Here is a 19,386-nt window from a genome sequence, read left to right as displayed (position 1 = left end):
GGTACAACCTGCATCGTGCTATCATACAATCCCTCATAGTAACTGAAGAACTGCCTATTAATTTCTGTCTGGGAGTAGACCGGGGTCCCCCCCGCCACGGCCAGGGAAAGGATTTGGGTGCCTCGAGTTGTTGGAGACGCCAGCCAGGCCAGGAGAGATCCCACCTTATCGCGCTCCGCATGCGCCCGGGTAAGGTAGTCCTTATGATCAAAGCAGCGAAGCCTCTCAACTCGCACTGCCACTCCCTCACATGCCGTAACAACCGCAGCGAACATGTCCTCCCCTGCCTGATGCGCGCGTTCAGCCGTACGCAGTCGGGCCTCCGCTCCCTCTATGTCCTTTAGCAACGTCTTCCGAACCCCAGCGGTGGACGATATGCATACCCCCTAACGACCGCCTTGAACGCATCCCATTCCAGTGCCCGACTCGACGCTGTTTCCGTGTTAACCGCAAAATACTGCTCTATACAATCACTGACCTCAGCCCGGAAGACCTGATCCTCCAGTAGCAAGGGGTTTAGACGCCAAGTAGGAATCGCCTGCCGCTGCCTTGTCCATTGTAGCGCCACCAAGCATTGGTTATGGTCTGAAATAGTTCTCGCCAGGTACTCACTATGCCGTATCAACGCCTGGGCATCCTGCGAACACAATATGCTATCTAACCTGACATGTAGCTCATGGGGGGCCGAATAGAAAGAATAATCCCTGTCTGTTGGATGGTGGGTCCGCCAAGTGTCAACCAACCCCCAGGTGTCCTGCCAGGCCCGTCTACTGTTAGCCACCCTACGGACAACTGACTGAGCAAGGGGCGGGTGGGACCTATCCAAACCAACGTCAGTCACCGAATTAAAGTCCCCTCCCAACACAACCGTTCCCGTCAAATACGACGCTAGCTTCCCCGATAGTCTGGAAAAGAAGGCAGTCTGTTCTATGTTAGGTGCATATACACTGCATAACGCCACGTCCCTCCCGTCCAGGTGCCCCTGCACTGCTACAAACCTTCCCTCCGGATCCAACAGCGTCGTCAATGGTTGGAAAGGGACCCCCGCTCTCACCCAAATCAAGGCCCCCCGTGCAAACTTCGAGAAGGTAGTATAAAACAATTGGCCCCTCCAGCGCCGATGCAATGCCTTCCCTTCCGCTTGATCTAAGTGGGTTTCTTGCAGGAAGGCCACCTGTATCCCCCTCCGCACCAAGTATGCATGGACTTTATATCTCTTCGCCATAGAGGTGAGCCCCCTCACATTCCAAGTTATGAATTTCAATTCAGGTGGGGTCCCCATCTAGTAATCGGACCAAAATCCGCCCTTTCCTGACCCTCCTAGGCACACTGACATCACCCACAAACCTTGCATCTACCCAACTCCCCGTACTCCCTCCCTCCCCCAGAACAGGTGCTAAACCGCAGTTACCCATCCAAATACCACCCCAATTAACCAAACACTCTGGTAGCCACCAGGGTCTCACAAGGTCCGTGAGGTTGAGGTGGCGGCTCTGTGCCTGACGGGCTTGTCTACAGTCCCCCTTTGTGCATCCATGCCCAGTCTCTATGAATCATTCCCCGGTGTCCCTTGCCCCTCAGGCTGCCCGCCCCAGCGTCCAGATCCCCTCAACATACGACACCCGCATTCCTCTGCTATCTGCTTCCAGCACCCCGTTGAACACCGGCAGAAGCCCTCCTCCCCAGACGTCGCCCACCCAGTTCGTGTCCTCCTTATGGTACACAGGCAGAGCCCGGAAGTGTCAAGCGTCCAACATTTCATCCGCCGTCCCTGGAGTAACATCAGGCAGCGACTCTGCGTCCCTCTCAGCGCCATCCGAGGGGGAAGTCTCAGATCCCTTCTGGGACCCCGAGTCCTCGCCGAGCTTGGAAACTGCTGCGCCGGAATTGACAGATACTGCCCGCAACGCTGCCTGTCGCTCCAGCGCCGTCTGGGATGACACCGGGGATTTGATCCCCACAGTCCGCTTCCTAGTGCGCCGGCTGCGGCGGGACCCCGCCGAGGTCCCCGACGTCTCCCCCCGTCCGCGTGGGTCGCAGCTCCAGTGCGGTATGTTCCCAACCAACTCCAGGCTGCCTCGGGATCATTGAAAAAGGATATTTTGCCGTCCAGCATGACTCGGAGACGGGCCGGGAACAGCAACGAGTACTGCAGGCCCTCGTCTCGCAATGATTTTTTCACCGCTTGAAATGAAGAGCGCCTGCGCTGGACTTCCATGGAATAGTCAGGGTACATAGAGACTGAAACATTCTCAACCTGGTAGGGGCCCATTGTTCTAGCCTTCTGGAGGATAACATCGCCGTCCTTGTAATGTAGAAGGCGTGCCACCACCGGCCGGGGGGGCCGACCCGGGTCCGGCGGGCGAGCCGGGACCCTATGCGCCCGCTCCAAGGTGTAAAACTGCGTGAGCCCCTCCGGCACCACCACCTCTCGCAGCCAGGCCTCCAGATAGGCCAGCATGTCCCCCCCTTCAATCTTCTCGGGCAGTCCCACCACTCGGATGTTGTTGCGGCGGTTACGCCCTTCTGCGTCCTCAGCCCTCTTCTCCAGGAGCTGTACTCTCCGCAAGAGGTCCGCCGTCAGAGCCTCCAAAGCTTTCAGTGCCGGAGTCACCAGTTCCAGGGTGTCCTCCGCCTGCTTAACCCTGTCTGTCAGATTCCGATGGTCCGCCCGGAGCAGTCCCAGATCCGTGGACACCCGCGCAATGTCGGTCTGCAACGCGGCTCTCGTGTCCGAAATGGCCTGCAGGATTTGATCCAGCTGGCGTTGGTGGAGGCCAGTTGCAGGCTCGCCGCGGGTCCCTCCGTCCCGGCCACCGGTAGGGTCGTCTACGGGGTCCGCCGGGGTCACCCCCAGCTTGGGTCGAGGTTTGCCCATGTTTCCAGGTGAAGATACACCCCAGGTGGTCGCAACTCAGCTGTCCCTCAGGGCACCCCCTCGGGGGATCCGCTGCTGTGGGGCACCAAGGCTCGCCTCACCGCAAACAGGGCCCGACACGCCCTCCGCCACCGGTCCGTGACGGCGCCGGCGCTCCGCCGCCCTCTCACTCCCCGGGGCCCGCAGTCAAGGAGAACCCATGCCTCCTGGCGATGTGAACCCACGGGGCCCAGACGGTGTGGGCGCAAGCAGCCCCGCCTCAGGTAGCCGCTCCCCCTCCGCCTCCGCGCCGCCGATGCTGTCGCCGCCCTCCAGACGTCCGTAGGGAGCCGCCGCTCCCCGGCGGGTGGTCCGTCCCAGAGATCCCAGGAGGTGCAGGCCAGTGGGCCGGGTTCCGGCAGAGCCCACGTCCCTCGCGGCCCCTGGCAGGGCGGTCCGTCCCCCCGCCGGCCACAGTCCGGTATTCTGGGGGTCGCAGCCTTCTCCACGCCCCCAGGGCCTCCGCCCGCAGTACCTGTGGCCACACTCTTCCTCCGGGCCAGCAGCGCCTTGCAACCACCCTCCACGCCTCCGGGCGCACAACGGCAGGCTCCGCCCACGACCGGCAGTCCGTGGGGGCACTGTGGCACAGGTCCGCCTGGTTCCCACGGGGTCCGCGATGTTCCGGCTTCGTTAGCGGGGGGACCGCCACTTGCGATTTTCCCTCACCGGACAGGTCTCTCTTACGGTCGGCTACCGAGTCACTGTGGGCCGCGGCTGCGCTGCGCCTCGCAGGCCCCGCAAGATGGCCGGCGCCGACTCAAGCTCGCCCCAGCACTCGGCCTCGATGCGGGCCCCCTCTGCTCCACGCCGCCCCACCGCGCCTCCTCTGGGGTCTGTGCTGGGCAAGGCTGCCCTCCGGGGTTCCCCGGGACACCAGGGCTTCGTTCAGTCAGGATTTTAGCTGGGCTGGATGCGGAGCTCGTCGCTCACGCGTCCGTGTCCGTCGGCTTCCAAGCCACGCCCCCCGTGCTGCAGGCGATTGATATGCATGCTCTTCTGGAGCAGAGACCACTTTTCTTGAATTTGCGGGTCCTGCACATGACCACCCCAGCCCTCAAGGGAGGCATTCGTAGTTATTACTAAGTCACATATTTGAGGCATGAACGTGAGGCCCTCTGACAGGTGGGGTGTATGGGACCACCACACGAGTGCTTCCATCATACCTGGTGTAATCTTCACATGATCACGATTGATCCATCTGTTTAAATCCATTGTTTTTGTTGCTCTTCATGTAATGGTCTAATTTTCAGGCGTGCAAGACGGGCCAGATTGAACGCTGAGGACAGCATGCCAATTTGAACAGACGCACTGAAAAAGACTTTTTTCTTGATAATTTGAGAGCCAGTTCCTTTAGCCTTCGCTGCCTGTCCTGATATATAAAGGCTTTGTCTTGGACAGCATCTAAGGCTGCGCCAGGAACATTATCGTTTTTGATGATTTCTGGTCATTTACGGTGAGACCTAGTGTGTGAAACAACTTTAGGCAAGCCTCTGTGGTCTTGGACGCTTGAGCTGCTAGTGTTGCTTTTATTAACCAGTCATCGAGGTTGGGGAATACCTGATGTCTGTCCTTCATGAGAAAGGCAGCCACAACAGCTAGACATCTGGGGAAAATGTGGGGAGCTGATTTGAGGCCATATGGGCGGAATTATAAATATAATGTGTGCCGGCTGTAGAGAAGCGTAGGTATTTGCAATGTTTGGGATGTATGGAGATGTGACTGTATGTATTCTGTAAATCCAGAGTTTTCATGTGGTCTCGGTAGTTTAGGAGATGCTTGATGTTGGAGAGGGTGACCCTGCAAAAGGATTGTTTCTATAGATACTTGTTTAATATCCGGAGGTCTAGGATGGGTTGCCATTCCCCTGGTTTCTTTTTTATTAGGAAAAAATGGGAGTAGAAACCCATGCCCTTCTGAGGATGTGGGACTTTTTCTATTGCTCCTTTGGCTAGCATGGTAAGGGCTTCTTTTCTGAGTAAGTAAAGACGAGGTGGGTGCGCTCCCTTTGATAGAGTGATTGGTGGTCTCTTGACGAACTCCAGGGTATGACCGTAGGTGTCTGATGTTATTTGCTGCCATTGCGGGAGGTAGTTGGCAATCTTCACACCCAGAGTTTTGAAGGGTGGGGGGTAGTCGGCCCTGGTTGAGGTCACTGTTTGCAGCTGGTATCTCGACCCTGGGGGTCTGTTTACTTCTAGGCCCTAGTTTATTGTATGCCGCCGTGGGTGGCTAGCAATAGGGCTGTTGTTGGTAAGATGACCTGTGTTGTGATTGGAAGGGCTGGTACTGTTGGAAGGGCTGGTATCTACCTCTGTATATTGAAAAGCCTCTTCCATGTGCTCCATGAAAGGACAGCTTTTGAAACTGTAAAGTGCCTAGAGAGCTAGCTGTGTCTGTGTAAGTTTTGATGGCTAGCCGAGCATCATCTATCTGAGATTCTGGATTGCACCTCTGGTTGGAAAGTTGTTGCTTTGAACCAACCTTGTTAGCAGCTCCCGCTAGCTGCTGAAATCAGGTGGAGGCTATGTCCATTCCGCAGTCTATGATCTCTGATGACGTGTGCTCACCTTCTTGCAAGATCTTTCTTGTCTCTGATTTTCTGTCCTCCACCACCAGTTCAGTGAGGCGCTGATGTCAGACCTCATTTGTCTGTCGTAGCGACCTATAAAGTCCAGGAAGTTGGCTGCCCAAACCATGATGGCAGACATGGTGGAGAATCTCTTCCATATATTGTCCAAGCGCTTGCCCTCCTTGTCTGGCGAAGCAGAGTACGAAGTGGAGGGAATTCTTAGAATGGCTTTGAGCCGTTTGCGAAATTATTGAGTCTGGCTCGGGGAACCCTATAAGGCAAGCGGGACGGTCTTCAGGGACCTCGTATTTATTATACTGCTGCTACAGTTGCCGAGTTCCTCATAATCTTTGTGCTCTCTTCCCATATGTAGTCTACAATGGGGATGGCTTGTACCAATTTCTTTGTTTGCTTTTTAAAATCGTAGAGAAAGCAGTCAGACTGCTTGACTGTTATCGGCAATTGGAATCTTTGTTCAGCCCTCTCCATCAAATTGTAAAATCTTCCTATGTTATCAGGTGGTGATTCGACAGGCTGTGCTGCAGGAGGTGATGGAGTGGGAATTAGTTAATTGTCTCTTCGTCGTGGGCAGGCTGGTTGTCCGGAATCTCTCCCTCTTCTCTGTCATCATCAGATGACGATGGATCATCCCCTAGGGGATGCTGCTATGTTTGATGCAGGTATCATGCTGAACATTATAGGTGGAGAGACAGGCCTTGGTGTTCTGGGAGATGGAGATAGAGGAGGAGCAGTGGACTGTTTTTGTGGAGGTTCAAGAAACCTTTTATGATAGTCCTTTAGCATTGCATGGAGGTCTTGAAACAGAGATGTAGGCACTTGAACTGCACCCTCTCGAGAAGGCGATTCATCATAATGCTGGTACTGTCCCCTATAATGTCTCGGCTTGCCAGGATATCTTGCTTATGGGTTGTAATGAACAAGTAGCTTACCTTCGGTAACGCCTTGTCTGGTACAGACAATATCTTGCTGTAGAGTCTGTACTTTTGAATTTCCCCAGGTGTCAGACTAGATCTGGAAGATTTTTCGTGAGCTGTATCCCTGCGCACCGGTAGTGGCATCGATCGGCTCCGTGTGTCATCCGCGCCGGAAGTGAATTCCGCATTACATGTATAGGCACCACCTTGGTGCGCTGACATCAGTTACTTTTCAAGCCTTTCCACACCAGAAGCGCAGAGTGTGGGAACGACACCTTTTTGACTGGGATCACTGCACACTGGACGTTGGACACTGTTTTTCCGTGTCTCCCGGTTAAGCTGCCTTCTCCCTCCGCCACCGCTTTCCCTCTTTCATTCTTGGTCTCCCTCTCCAGCTCCTATCCTCTCTCCCAGAATCTCTCCCCTTGCCTGCTTTTTCCCTTAAGTATTTGTTTATAATGCATGCAACTGCGCTCCAGCAACTGGTATCTATGCTTTGAAACTGTGTATCTTGCAACGTAGTAACTTGTAACTATGCTATGAAACAATGCTTGTCCTCATAGAGAGCGCTCTGATATCTCCGGGTCTAGCCAGCGCTATATCAAACTTTTCAAATAAATAAATCAAATAAATATCCCGGAGCAGAGGCCTGGGGGGTCCCCTGCGATTGCTGAACCCACATAGTGTTGGCCCATTGAAGCCGTGCTACTCCCATAGATGTTTGGATTTCCTCTTACTGTCAGGGATGACCCCTTGAGGGCTCAGGGAGCATTGCTCTTTCCCCACTTCGATGTGGAGGAATTCGTCTGGTGGGATCCCGGTCTCAAGAAATTACGTGAAAACCCCAAGTAGAAGGGGATGTATTTGTTCCACATATTACAGGGAGCTCACAAATTACAGAAAAGCCCCTATTCATTGGGAGTGTAGTTTGGCCTGCATTTCACCTTAAGGGGCTCATCACTTTACGGGATACCGTAGTACGTTTAGTAGACATGCAGGCACTTCTGTGCCCTGTAGTTACGGAGGAGACTTGATGTCACATGTCTACAGTCTGCATATTTGGAAATGTATCATGCTACAGAACAAGTGGTACCTTCAAAAGTACATGCACTGTAATGTTTTGACAATTGCATAGTATGCACAATATTTATGATTTATGTTGTTTTTATTCCTGCCTTGTACAGGATAGTGAGTGCTATCTGTGTATTTGCATAATATGCACTACAATTATAATTCATGTAATTTGGTTTGATTTTGTGTACAATGTAATATATATATATATATATATATATATATATATATATATATATATATATATATATATATAATCTACTGGCAGTCGCCAGTAGATAGTTATAGTTAGGACCGTGTTTCCATAGGAAATCCGCAACATTCTATTTGGAATAACTTTGGCGCCGGTTGACGGTTGGCTGGGAAAAAAGGGGGGTCCCAAAACGTGTTTTCCCCATGCAATTTTCCATAGGGACATTTAGTCCAAGGTACAGCCCGAACGGCTGAACAGACTTACTTGAAATTTGGCAGAGAGGTAGTCCTCAGCTCAGGGATGTGCCTTTTGCATAAATGGAGTCAATCTGTTCAGTAGTTCCTGAGAAAATTGCAGTTAAAAGCACATACATATCTATAGCCGTGCACCGTGCGCGCACCGTGCGAGCACCCTAACGTGCGCGATCGTAATTCTGATTGGTGGTTACATGTTAGTCAACGTTCGAATCGGTCGAAATCAGGAAGTGTCTGCCGCCATTTTGTTTGTTTTCAGTGCAAGAGTGAAAAAGGAAGGTGGCGAACGTGAAAAGGGGGCATGGTAGAGAGTTCCAGACCCCCCAGCCTTTGTCAGGGGGTCCCTGAAGGACCCGAAGGCAGAAAAAAACATTTTAATTTTTTTTTTTTTAAATCGCGGGGGTGCGCCCACGGTGAAAACCCCCCCAAAAAAATAATAATAGTTTTTTACATTTTTTTAATACGTAGTTTATTGTAAAATAAATATATAAAAAAATAATAATACATACATAACTTAGCATTTAAAAAAACGTACAAATTCACTGAAAAAACCATAGGTTTCACACACGTTTTAGTTAGGAATTAGCATTTAAAAAACCTTGCAAATTCACTTAAAAAACCATAGGTTTCACACATGTTATAGTTAGGTGGATATTTCACTCGTAAAAAACCAATGAAATTCCCCCGTTATAGTTAGTTCAGATAACTATAACTCACGCGGCCGCCACTCTATCACAAGGATGATGTCATCAGTGATGTCATGAGGGATGCCACTGACCATGTCATGAGTGATGTAATATGTGACGTCATCAGCAGTGGATTGCGGGCGCGCGAGTTATAGTTATCTGAACTAACTATAACGGGGGAATTTCATTGGTTTTTTACGAGTGAAATATCCACCTAACTATAACATGTGTGAAACCTAGGGTTTTTTAAGTGAATATATATATATATATATATATATATATATATATATATATATATATATATATATATATATTTTTTTTTTTATATATATAATCCTGTGTAGAGTGTCTTTTGTGGATTATTTATTATGTTGCATTGTGAGTGTGTTGCTCAGAAGCTTTACACATTGCCTCTAATGATAAGCCTTTCTTCTATGCGCCAAGGTACAAGAGGGTGAGCACAGGTTATCATAGGTGTGTAACTGACGTGCCCTGACTAGAGTCGTGGGTTCTGCCTGGCTTGGGTGCAAACCCTAGCCAACCAGAAAACCATTCCAAACAGTTCTAATGAGGACTTTGCCCTTTCTTCTCCTTCTTTGAGTGGTCCTTGGCAGACTCAATGTGGGATTTTTTAAAGGGCCATTCTGCCTTCATCTGACGTCCCTTAGTCATGGGATCTTTTCCTCTTATGAGATCTCTCCTAGATGTGGAAGAGGTTTCACTATCCCCCTCAGAAGATGGAGATCTCTGTGTTTTGGCTTTCCGAAGCGACAGAAGAAGCCTCCCCTCCATGTCTTTCAAGGTTTCGGTGGAAAAAGTATGACAGACTTTACAGTCTTTTACCTTGTGCTGAGGGTAGAGGCAATACAAACATTGCTTGTGGGGATCTTTTCTTTACACATGTTTGCAGGGCCTGAAGAGTCATTCTTTAGATGTCTCAGACATGGTAGAAGTAGCAGTAGATGTTTCCAGAAACTGGTCTGAAGAAAATTGAGCAAAGCTCATGGAGACTCCCTTCACACGACACGTAGTTGAAAATCTGATGGAATCAACCTCTCTTGGAGTATTCTAGAGGGTGCAATTGCCTGATTGGCTGACGTTCGGTCATTTTTTAAATGGCCATAGGCTATTAAAGTGATTTTTCATTGCCATTATAGACTATGATAATGATACATACTGCTTTATTATGGTACCGTGGGACTCCCACTTCGACGAAGGTGAATGAATCGAGCATGTGAATCTATGAAAGATCAATACAGGAGAAGCTATGGTTTAGTTATTTGAAAATCAAAAGTTTATTACAGATGTTTCCGGCATTCCTTGCAGAGCAGTCCTCTGCTATTTTAAAAATGCTGTTTAAATATAAATTGAGAGGTATTGGTAGCTGGTACAAGCAAATTCAAGGTGGTAGTCACTTTGATTTTCTGGCGAAGTACTTCCAGAAAATAAAGAAGGAAACTGGGCTCATGATAATGTCTAAGGAGTGGAAAGAACTGAGCCAATTTAGCTTTAAGCTATTCAAAGCTGCCAATTTTAGAAGAATGGAATGCTGTTCTTGTTGGCTTGTCTACTCTACTCAACTACTGAACAGGTTGTATCCTTCTGTTAGTAATCGTTGATTTAGATACCATTCAGAGGGAGAAGGAGACCGACTTCATGTTGTCGTGATTTGTCCTGATCTCGAATCCATTATCGCTGTAGCTGAGTTCTCAAATGAATGTCTTTCTGTTGGAGCCTTTTACTATCTTGTTTGGGATTACTAGTAGCATTAGTCCCAGGAATGGTTCCAGGTCTCGATGTTTTTCATTACTTGAACTTAAGTTTATATCAATTGCGAAGTCTGTGGCTCTGTCTTTGCTCTTGCAGTGGTGGAATTCAAGTGAGTCACCCCTCCTGGTTTATCGGTGAAGTAAAATGAATTGGATTACATTTTTTGAACGTATGTATGCAAAAATAATTAATCAAATTAGCAGGTATAATAGTGTCTGGTGTAATTTAGGCTCATTATGAGTATGCTTGTAGTAAGTGCTTGGCTTGGTTTGGACTCTATATTACATCCGTATTTGTATTTTATTTTTCTGCGATAAATTTATATAGCTAAACCCTATCAGATTATGCAATCGTCTTGATTGGCATATATTTATTTATGCTATTATTAACTTTGTAATACTGATTTGCTGCAAATAGTGTTTTCATTATTTTTTCTTGTCTGGATTTTAATTTCGTGACGCTGCTGTATTTATATGTCCTTTTTGGATACTGTGGGGTCTGGGATCGAATTGGGAATGTTGGGGATGTAGTATTCTGTGGGCGGCAGTTGCTGCCTGGTGGTCATGTCTGACGGTCAGTAAAGCATCTACCTGATAAACTACTGGATCCGTGCGCCCTTTCAGTGGCAACAAGTGACCATCAGTCTGTCCACCTCTTTGATGTTGCCTGCGCCCTTCCTGGAACCCATTTCTACTTGATTGGAGTGCCGGTCTCTCTGCGCTGACGTCTTGCCCTGCAGCGTTGCCGTTTTCCTGTTTTCCGTCTTCTCCTGTGCTGTGGAGTTCCTGGCTGTTTGTCCTGCTGAGTCCGTGGCCAAGAAATTAGTAGGCCTTTTCGGACCGCGTCGACATTTGGAGGCACATCTTTGAGCTCACGTGCACGGTGGGCGATCGAGCTCTTGCGGCAGCAGGTATTTGGGTGGCTGTACGCACGCAACTTCTGTTTATGCAGTTCTGGAGCATACAACGACGTCAACACGCCACGCAGTATGTGCGGCGGCCATCTTCAATCGGTATTGTGTTTACGATGACAGGCACACCATAAGTATTGCCTGTTTTGTTAGCAGCATTTGCGCATCAGCTGTTTCTTCAGCAACCAGATAGTTGATCATCACGCTGATACGCACAGCTCTTCTATTATGCATCAATACGATGTTGGCAGCCATTTTCGGCAATGTGTTTGAAGTAACCTTGACAACGGTTGCTTCTTTTCTTCATGTGATGCACACAGCTAACCTTTATTTTTATTTTATTGAATTTCAACGTTATTTTCTTCACTGATGTGCACAGCTTACTATTAATGTGCACAGTTTACTGCATTTCATGTATGTTGCTTGTTTTTATTACTTGTGCTCTGCTGTTTCTGCTGTTATTTTTTCAACTTCCTGGAGAATCCATTGATGATTTTGTTTCAGATTTACGTACTTTGTCCTTGAACTGTAATTATCGGGACTTGAAGGAAGAAAGCATTCGGGATCAATTAATTGAGAAAACGTGTAAAAGGAGAATCCAAGAATGGTTCTTGGCTAGTGAGGATCCTGGTTTGGAGCTTGCAAGGAGCATTGAACAATCTGATATTTGCATGAAAGAGTTAGCTGCTACTCGCTCTAAATCCGAATCCAAGGAAGCTAATGTCATACAGAAAAGTGGGGGTGATAAACCTAAAAAGTCAAAATTTTAGGTTTGTAAAAAAAACAGTCAGGCCTCATTGAATACTAATAAGGAAGTTGTTTGCTAAAGATGTGGTAGTAGGTCACATTTAGGAAATTTTAAACAATGTCCAGCTTTAAGTCAAACTTGTTTTAAATGTGGCCCTAGAGGTCATTTTTCTCGCATTTGTAGAGAAAGTAGTCAAAGGAAACAGGCTGTTAGTGCTGTATGCGTGGATGACGTTGATGCTGACACTGGAAGTGTGAGTGGGGAAGGTTATCTTTTAATGATTAGTGAAGAGGAGTCTGTTCAATCTGGTGAGAGATGTGTAGTTATCAAAACAATTGGTAAAAGAAAACCTCTGTTATGTGACCTCTCAATTGACAGCCAAAGTGTAAAGATTATGGCAGATTCTGGTTCTCCTGTTACCCTTCTTTGTGAAAGTGAGTTCGCCGAAATTCATGATGTTGTACTAGGGTCATCTATTATCAAGCTGTTTGCTTATGGTGGCAAAAAGTGGAAGTCGTTGGCAAATTCAAGGGCAATCTGAAGTTTAGTGACAATTCTGTCAATATCAGTGTGTTTGTGGTAAAAAATAGATGGAATTTATTGGGTTGGGACGACCAAGGTGATCTCAATATAGTTTTGGATCCTAATCATCCTGACTTAGTATTAACTAGAGATCGTTTAATGAATTCAAGTTTAAATGCTGTTGGAAGTGTGCAAAATTTTAGTGGGTCAAAATGGATCAGTGAATTCAGTGAGCTATTTTGTGACCGTTTAGGCAAGCTGTGCATTTTCAAACATTGCATCATCCTAAAGAGTAATGCTATACCATAAATGGTACCTTTGTGTCTCAGACAAGAATTGAAGAAAGAGCTTGATAAACTGTATGCCATGTCAATCATTGAACCCATTGAAGATTCAGAATGGTTGTCCCCGATAATTTTGGCCCGTACGGCTGACAAATCTTTACGTTTATGTGTGGATCTTCGCGATCTAAATCGCAATATTTGGGTGGATCGTCAACCTTTACCGAATATTAATGAAATGTTATCCACTTTAGATCATGCTGTGGTATTCACGTCTCTTGACATGTTAGCAGGGTACCCCCAAGTGGAGTTGGACCATGATTCCAGACACTTAACATCGTTTATCACACCAGAAGGTGCGTTCCGCTATATACGCATACCTTTCGGTTTGGTGTTGGCATCTTCTGTGTTTCAAAGGGTGAAGGACATTTTGTTTAAAGGTATGAAAGGAGTTGCCTGTTTCAGGATGATATTTTGATATATGGCAAAGATAACGAGGAGCATGATATGAGAGTAAAAATGGTTTTAGAAGTCTTGAGGAAAAACGGCATGACTCTGAGGAAAGACAAATGTACATTTGCCCAGTCTGGTGTTGACTATTTGGGGCACCACGTGTCTGCTGATGGGGTTAAACCTAAATTGAAAATTTTGAAAGATATTGAGGTTGCTCCATCACCCTGTGATAAGAATCAACTTTTTTAGGTTTGATTGAGTTTTATGCCAAATTTGTTCCACAATTTGACAGTAAGACTGCGGTGTTACGCAGTCTTCTAAAAAAGAATGCTAGATACAAGTGGACGAATGAATGCGAATGGGTTTTAAAAGAAATCAAGAAATGCATAGTTTCTGCACATCCCTTAAAGTCTTTCAACAGGGAAGATCTTAGCATTTTGATGACTGATGCTAACAGTGTGAGTATGGGAGCGGTACTATTACAGAAACGCTCGAATGGTAGTGAGGAGATTGTAGCTTTTGCGTCCCGAACTTTGCACGGGCCTGAAGCCACTTACTCTACTATCGAGAGGGAGGCCCTCACCATTTGTTAGGGTAACTACTTTGCAGACCCACATCCAACCAGGACAGACTTCAAATTAGGTAGGCATCTAGAAATGGATAGCAGTGCAGCTTTTACTGATGCCACTAGGAGCAGGATCTTTGCAAACCCATACAGGAAGCAAATACAACCAATAGTAATACCGGTAGGGTTGATTTTCCACAATAAAATACAACACAATACAATGAAAGTAAGCATCTTTAGTGTCCTCTAAGGAAATTCAGTTATTGCACTATACATATGCCAGCACCTGATCCAAAGTCAGCATTATAAATGTCTACAGGTAAATACATTTGTTTAGATTGTTAAGATCCAGAATAAGGCTGAGCACCTTCTAGTTTTTCCTTAGAAGTATGCACAGTACCAATTGTGGGGTGGTCTGGCTTGATTAACGTTAACAAGAGAGCCCCTTTTCTTCCTACAGAGGCTCTTTGGATACTGAGGTAGAGGCATACTGGTTGATGTAGGGAATGGCAGCCATGGCGTACAGAAATTCTAAGTAAGATGTCCTCTGGGAGTACCAATAGCAATTCCAACTTCCACAAAATTCCTGCACAGGCAACACCACCTTTCATAAATCCACTATTCCACATTCACTCCAGGGTAACACTGTAAACACCAATAGTATACAGTCTTCTTTACTGCTGAGAAGCCTGAATAATCTTCGGTGATATGGTTTTGGTGGTGTAACAATGTTTTTTAATCAAAGGGAAGGTGGATAGCTATGTTCTGGGTAATGTAGCTTCAGGTCTGAGAAATTGAAGCACAACAATAGCCTCATGGCCAGACCAGTGTACTTGATCCTAGCGGCTGTATAGAAGAGGCTGACAGACATGAGCAGTTTCTGCTTACAGCTTCTTTGGTCAGGTAAGGCATGAACTAATATTATTCCTGGGGGTAATTTGAGATTAAGAAGGCAAAGAAGTTGAACTTGTGCTACAGGAGGGGACTACAGCTATCACAGGAAGGTGTTTATGCGTGAAAAGGAATGGTTTCTCACCTGTAATCCTAGTTCTCTGAACGTACTGGGATCCCAGAGCACTTTTTTTTTAATTATCTCTTCTTAAGTGTAGATGTTTGCCCTTCTTCAATAAGGTCTGATGAAGCACTTAAGATATTAAATGTTTTGCAGACTATAAATAAGGGTATATTGGCCAATTGCTTTAATTTGCATTTAAAAGGGTTAATATATACTTTAAGGACAGGGAAAAATTAGCTGGAATTGCATTATTTGTCTTTACAAATCTCATTCACAAACCTTTTTCGAAGGAAAAAGATGACGTAGGAAATGGACAATGTTGACTTACAGGCTGCAACTCCACATTTATAAAAAGAGAGCCTGTGCCTTCATGGGCTAACAACCCACCAGTATCCCATCGTGCCCAGTAGGTGGCAGTTACCACTGTTCTTTTTACTGGCTCCTAGTGACAAGATCTGGAGCACCTAGCTCAGCCTTTTTGACTTTTTTCTTCAATAAATTTCTCTCAGGAATTTTTGACAACTATTTCATTTGACAGATTTCAACATTTCCAGTGTTTGTCTGTCATTTTCTGTCAGGAAAGTTTTCCCTTAGTCAAATAAAAGGCCATGTTTATTTGACAAATGCCCTGCCTGTGGTAGAAAGAAGGCTAAATTAGATCCCCATGATGTCTGTATCATCATCCTTCCTGGCAGCCACATCCCTGACAGATGTCCACACTGCAGGACCTTCTCCAGGCGCGCACTGAGGGACAGGGAGAAGATTTGCCATTATGGAACAGAAGAGCGACACAGGCAGCAGGAGGCACAGAAGATGGGACGTCGTGGGAGCGAGGGGAGAGTGAGTCCTCTACTAGGCGTATCCTGAGGGACAGCACACGTGGGCGGGACTATTCAGTACTTATGATTATCAATGGAGATCCCTAGAGAGAGAATGTTGCTCTGCCAGATTCCTAGGGATACTGGTCTGAGCAGACAGACTACGGGAGGCAGACTCCAGAGATCCTGTTCCATAAGGCCAGTGCCAAGTCTTATGCTGGGAGAATATGGGCTGGTAGGTAGAGCATGTGGCAAAGTTATGGTAGAACAAGCAGCATTTGCAAACTCCTTGGTTCGCTGTTGAGTAAAGCTCTCAGCAGGACTGAAGCAATGGACTTTGAGAGGAGTTAGCAAAGATAGAGCATCAGCTTTACGGTGAAATTAACTTTAGCTACCAACCCTGCTGCCATCTTCCACTGGGATGCAGAATGAAGAATGAAAATGAGGCCAGATACAGAACATGTTTGAACAGTAATCACCTACATATGTAATCCAAAACACTAACTAATCATTATGTAAGATCTTAGCAGAAGAGATGAGGTGCTTCATAAAATAATGCAAATAAAGAAAGAAAAAAAGGAATACATTATATATCAGTCCAATGCGTGGTGCCTGAGCTCAGGTATGGGAGTATATTTAGGTGAACAATAGCAAGTTTAATTTCTCAAAGTAAAATCAGAACTTACCAGTAACTTCTTCAGCATAGCTCTTAAAACTAACTTTTAATGGACTAACAGCTAAAGTAATTTCCTCTTGATATGTTGGAAAGTGTATAATTATATCTGACATCACCCTAAAATGATAATAACACATTAAGAAATTGACACATTTTCAAAACAAATGTACTATAAACGTGCATCATTACTACAGTGTAAAGGAAAAATTCCAGTGTATTATCACAGTACACCACGATTGACAAAAACACCATGTACTGCCTCACAGATTGCATGTTAAAATTACTTTACACAAGAAAACACCTCGTCTTATTGTATTCCGTGTGATTTTACCTTGATGCTCACATTTAATGGTCTGATTTAGATAAATACTTCAGAAAGGAAATATGGATGAAAGAGTGCCATGCAATAAATGATGTATGCAGAAGAGCGGAGTATTTGCATGCTATTTATTCCTTTGTTTAGGGAGGGGTAGGCAATCATGACCTCTCCAGGCTACACCTCTTGTCATGGTCCCTCACTGCTCTCGCAACAATTATAACAAATAGCATATGACACACTGCTGTTATGCGCAGACATATAGATACATGTGAAAATAATTGTGGTCCAATAGCAACCTATTTAGAGCAGCAGTACTAATAAATGCTCACTTGCAGTATATTGGGCAGTGTAAAGGTCAAATTCCAAGTTATTACCACAGTACAGCAAAACTGACTTGCAGATTGCTTGCTACAATTACTTTACACAGACAAACAACGTTGTAAGCAGTTAGGTCACTTTGATTACATTTTTAACTATTGAAACAAAATTCTGCCTAGCAACCTGCTTTTTGTTAAACAAATACACATGGCATACACCATAGGTGCAGATGCCCAAAATCTAGTTTGCTATTTATAACAATTGGCAAGGGGGTGGGCGAGGCAGCATGACCCACTCAATGCAAATCATCCTCAAGAAGGTCATGGTCACTCCCCACACTCAACAATGGTTGATGGAATGAAATAGTGTAGTATACTCTGCAAATCTGGAATGACTGATTTAATCCCAGAAGTGAGCTTGGGATGTAACAGGTCATGAGCATTGAAATGAGTTATGACTGTGTAGCTAACCATAACTGCTGAATGTTAGTTGTATGTCAGTAATTTCATTTTAACTGTGTTTATCACAGAATTTAAGAAGTTATTTAAACATATGTCTATGATATGAGTTAGAAAAAGCATATCCTACGCTTATGAATGTTTTTTCTGTGGTTTCTATTATTATATGCTATATAAGACTCCTGAATTGGTAGAACTTCATATATGTGATAATCCTGTGGTACAGTAAGGTATAGAGCCATAGCCAGCCCAGTGTCATCATTAAATATGTATGTTTGCCTCAATTTTCCAATAATCGGGAGGAGATGACTGGTATCCTTAACAAAAATTGAAAGTTCTAGTGCAAAGGGGTGGAGGTTCAGATAATCAGCAAAAAAATATTGACAGGCCAGTTTTCTTAATTGTGTATACTTTGCAAAGAATATACATCCTTCAAGGTCTAGGTTTTAGATAAATTGATATTTTTTCTCTTGTTTCTTCAATCACAAAATCTCAACAATGTGTCAATAGTATAGACTACATGTGTTTGGGGGACACACCCCTTCCTTAAGGCTAAAAATTAAACACAACACAAAATCAAATCTTACAAAGAACCTGAAAATTGAATTAAGGATATTCAAGTCACATACAAAAAACATCACCATATTCCTTTGTTTAATTAACTCTCTTTTTGTATCTTGTCTCTCTCTTAATCCATTTTTATGCAGGGACTTCACATTCAATATTCAATATTTCTTATATATAAAAATGTTATGATGTTGTTATGAGAGAATGTAATTAAGAACTTCTTATTTGAAAATAAAGAAACTAATTGGAGTGGAACATACATGTTAATTGGACTTTTGTGTTCTATAATTACCTCCTCAAGGACTAAAAAAAAAAGTTCTATAACTTGACTAGGTGCGAATCACCAGAGGAAGGATCTGAACCAATTCAGAACTGAGATTTTGAGGCCCAATCTGTGTTCAAGCATTTTGATCAGAATGGCGTGGTGGACAGACTGAATGCTGCAGATATGTCTAATATGGGCAGGAGGTAGGTCTCTCCCTCATTGAGCATATGGTGGATATCATCTCAATGTTGTCTTTTCAGTGCTGTGGCCAACATGAAATAAAAAAAGAACAGGCTAGAGTAGACTGTTGTTGTCAATGTGTTGGCTCACTGAGTTCACATTACTCAATGGTTTTGCTTAATCAGGGGAAATTTATTTTGGTCTATAGTTGTCAACTATATTTGGGTCGGTATTATCCTTTTAAAAACATGGGATTCCTCTACTACATTGAGACAATTAGGGAATGATACTTGGTGCAAAGATGCATTAATAAATGAGATCTAGAGGGGAGCTAGCAGGTAGAAGTTAATGTTTATGTTCTTGGGCAGTATAAGGTCTTGGAGGTAATAAGTTGGATGCATTCATTTGATTGACTTAGTGAGGTCTTCCAGTTGAACAGACCCAAAGGATACATAGGTTATGACAGCTTTCAATCAGTAGTCAGACGTTGACGTAGGGAGACATTTCTTCTGATTTGGATATTTTGTCAGAGAAGGTGGGTAGGAATTCATTGCAGCTCTTTTAAGAATAGGTGATCAAAGTAGTGTAGGGTTCAAAAATGTTTTCTTTTATAAATGTGAAAACAGCCTTCGGTGAGTTCAGGGAGTGGATTATTTGTGACTCGATTTGGGAAACTTTTACATCCTGAGAATTTGCTTTGTAATCGTCCCTTCCTTTAAATCTTAACTTTGTTCCAAGGAGATATATCAGTAATGTTTAATAATGTTTTATTAATTCCTTTTAGGTGTGTATTGTTTGATCACTTTGTTGATGAACAGTATGTTAGTTTCAAGATTCGGAACGTGAAAAGATTGGTAAGTGCATGGTTTTTGAAGGCAGAACTTCCTAAATAG

General features: G+C 45.1%; 1 protein-coding gene across 1 annotated transcript in view; it reads right to left on the bottom strand.

The window, feature by feature from the left end:
• RAD9B (RAD9 checkpoint clamp component B) overlaps positions 1 to 19,386 on the bottom strand; it is a gene marked incomplete at its 5' end in the record, with an annotated part of 711,521 nt that overhangs the window by 358,635 nt on the left and 333,500 nt on the right. Inside the window, one exon of the mRNA XM_085632854.1 lies at positions 16,397 to 16,503. Coding sequence (XP_085488980.1) covers positions 16,397 to 16,503 — 107 coding nt within the window. The remainder of the gene's footprint in view (positions 1 to 16,396; positions 16,504 to 19,386) is intronic.

Source organism: Triturus cristatus, chromosome 11 (assembly GCF_964204655.1).
Source record: "Triturus cristatus chromosome 11, aTriCri1.1, whole genome shotgun sequence".
Taxonomy (NCBI): Eukaryota; Metazoa; Chordata; class Amphibia; order Caudata; family Salamandridae; genus Triturus; species Triturus cristatus.
This window is presented reverse-complemented; position numbering and strand designations above follow the sequence as displayed.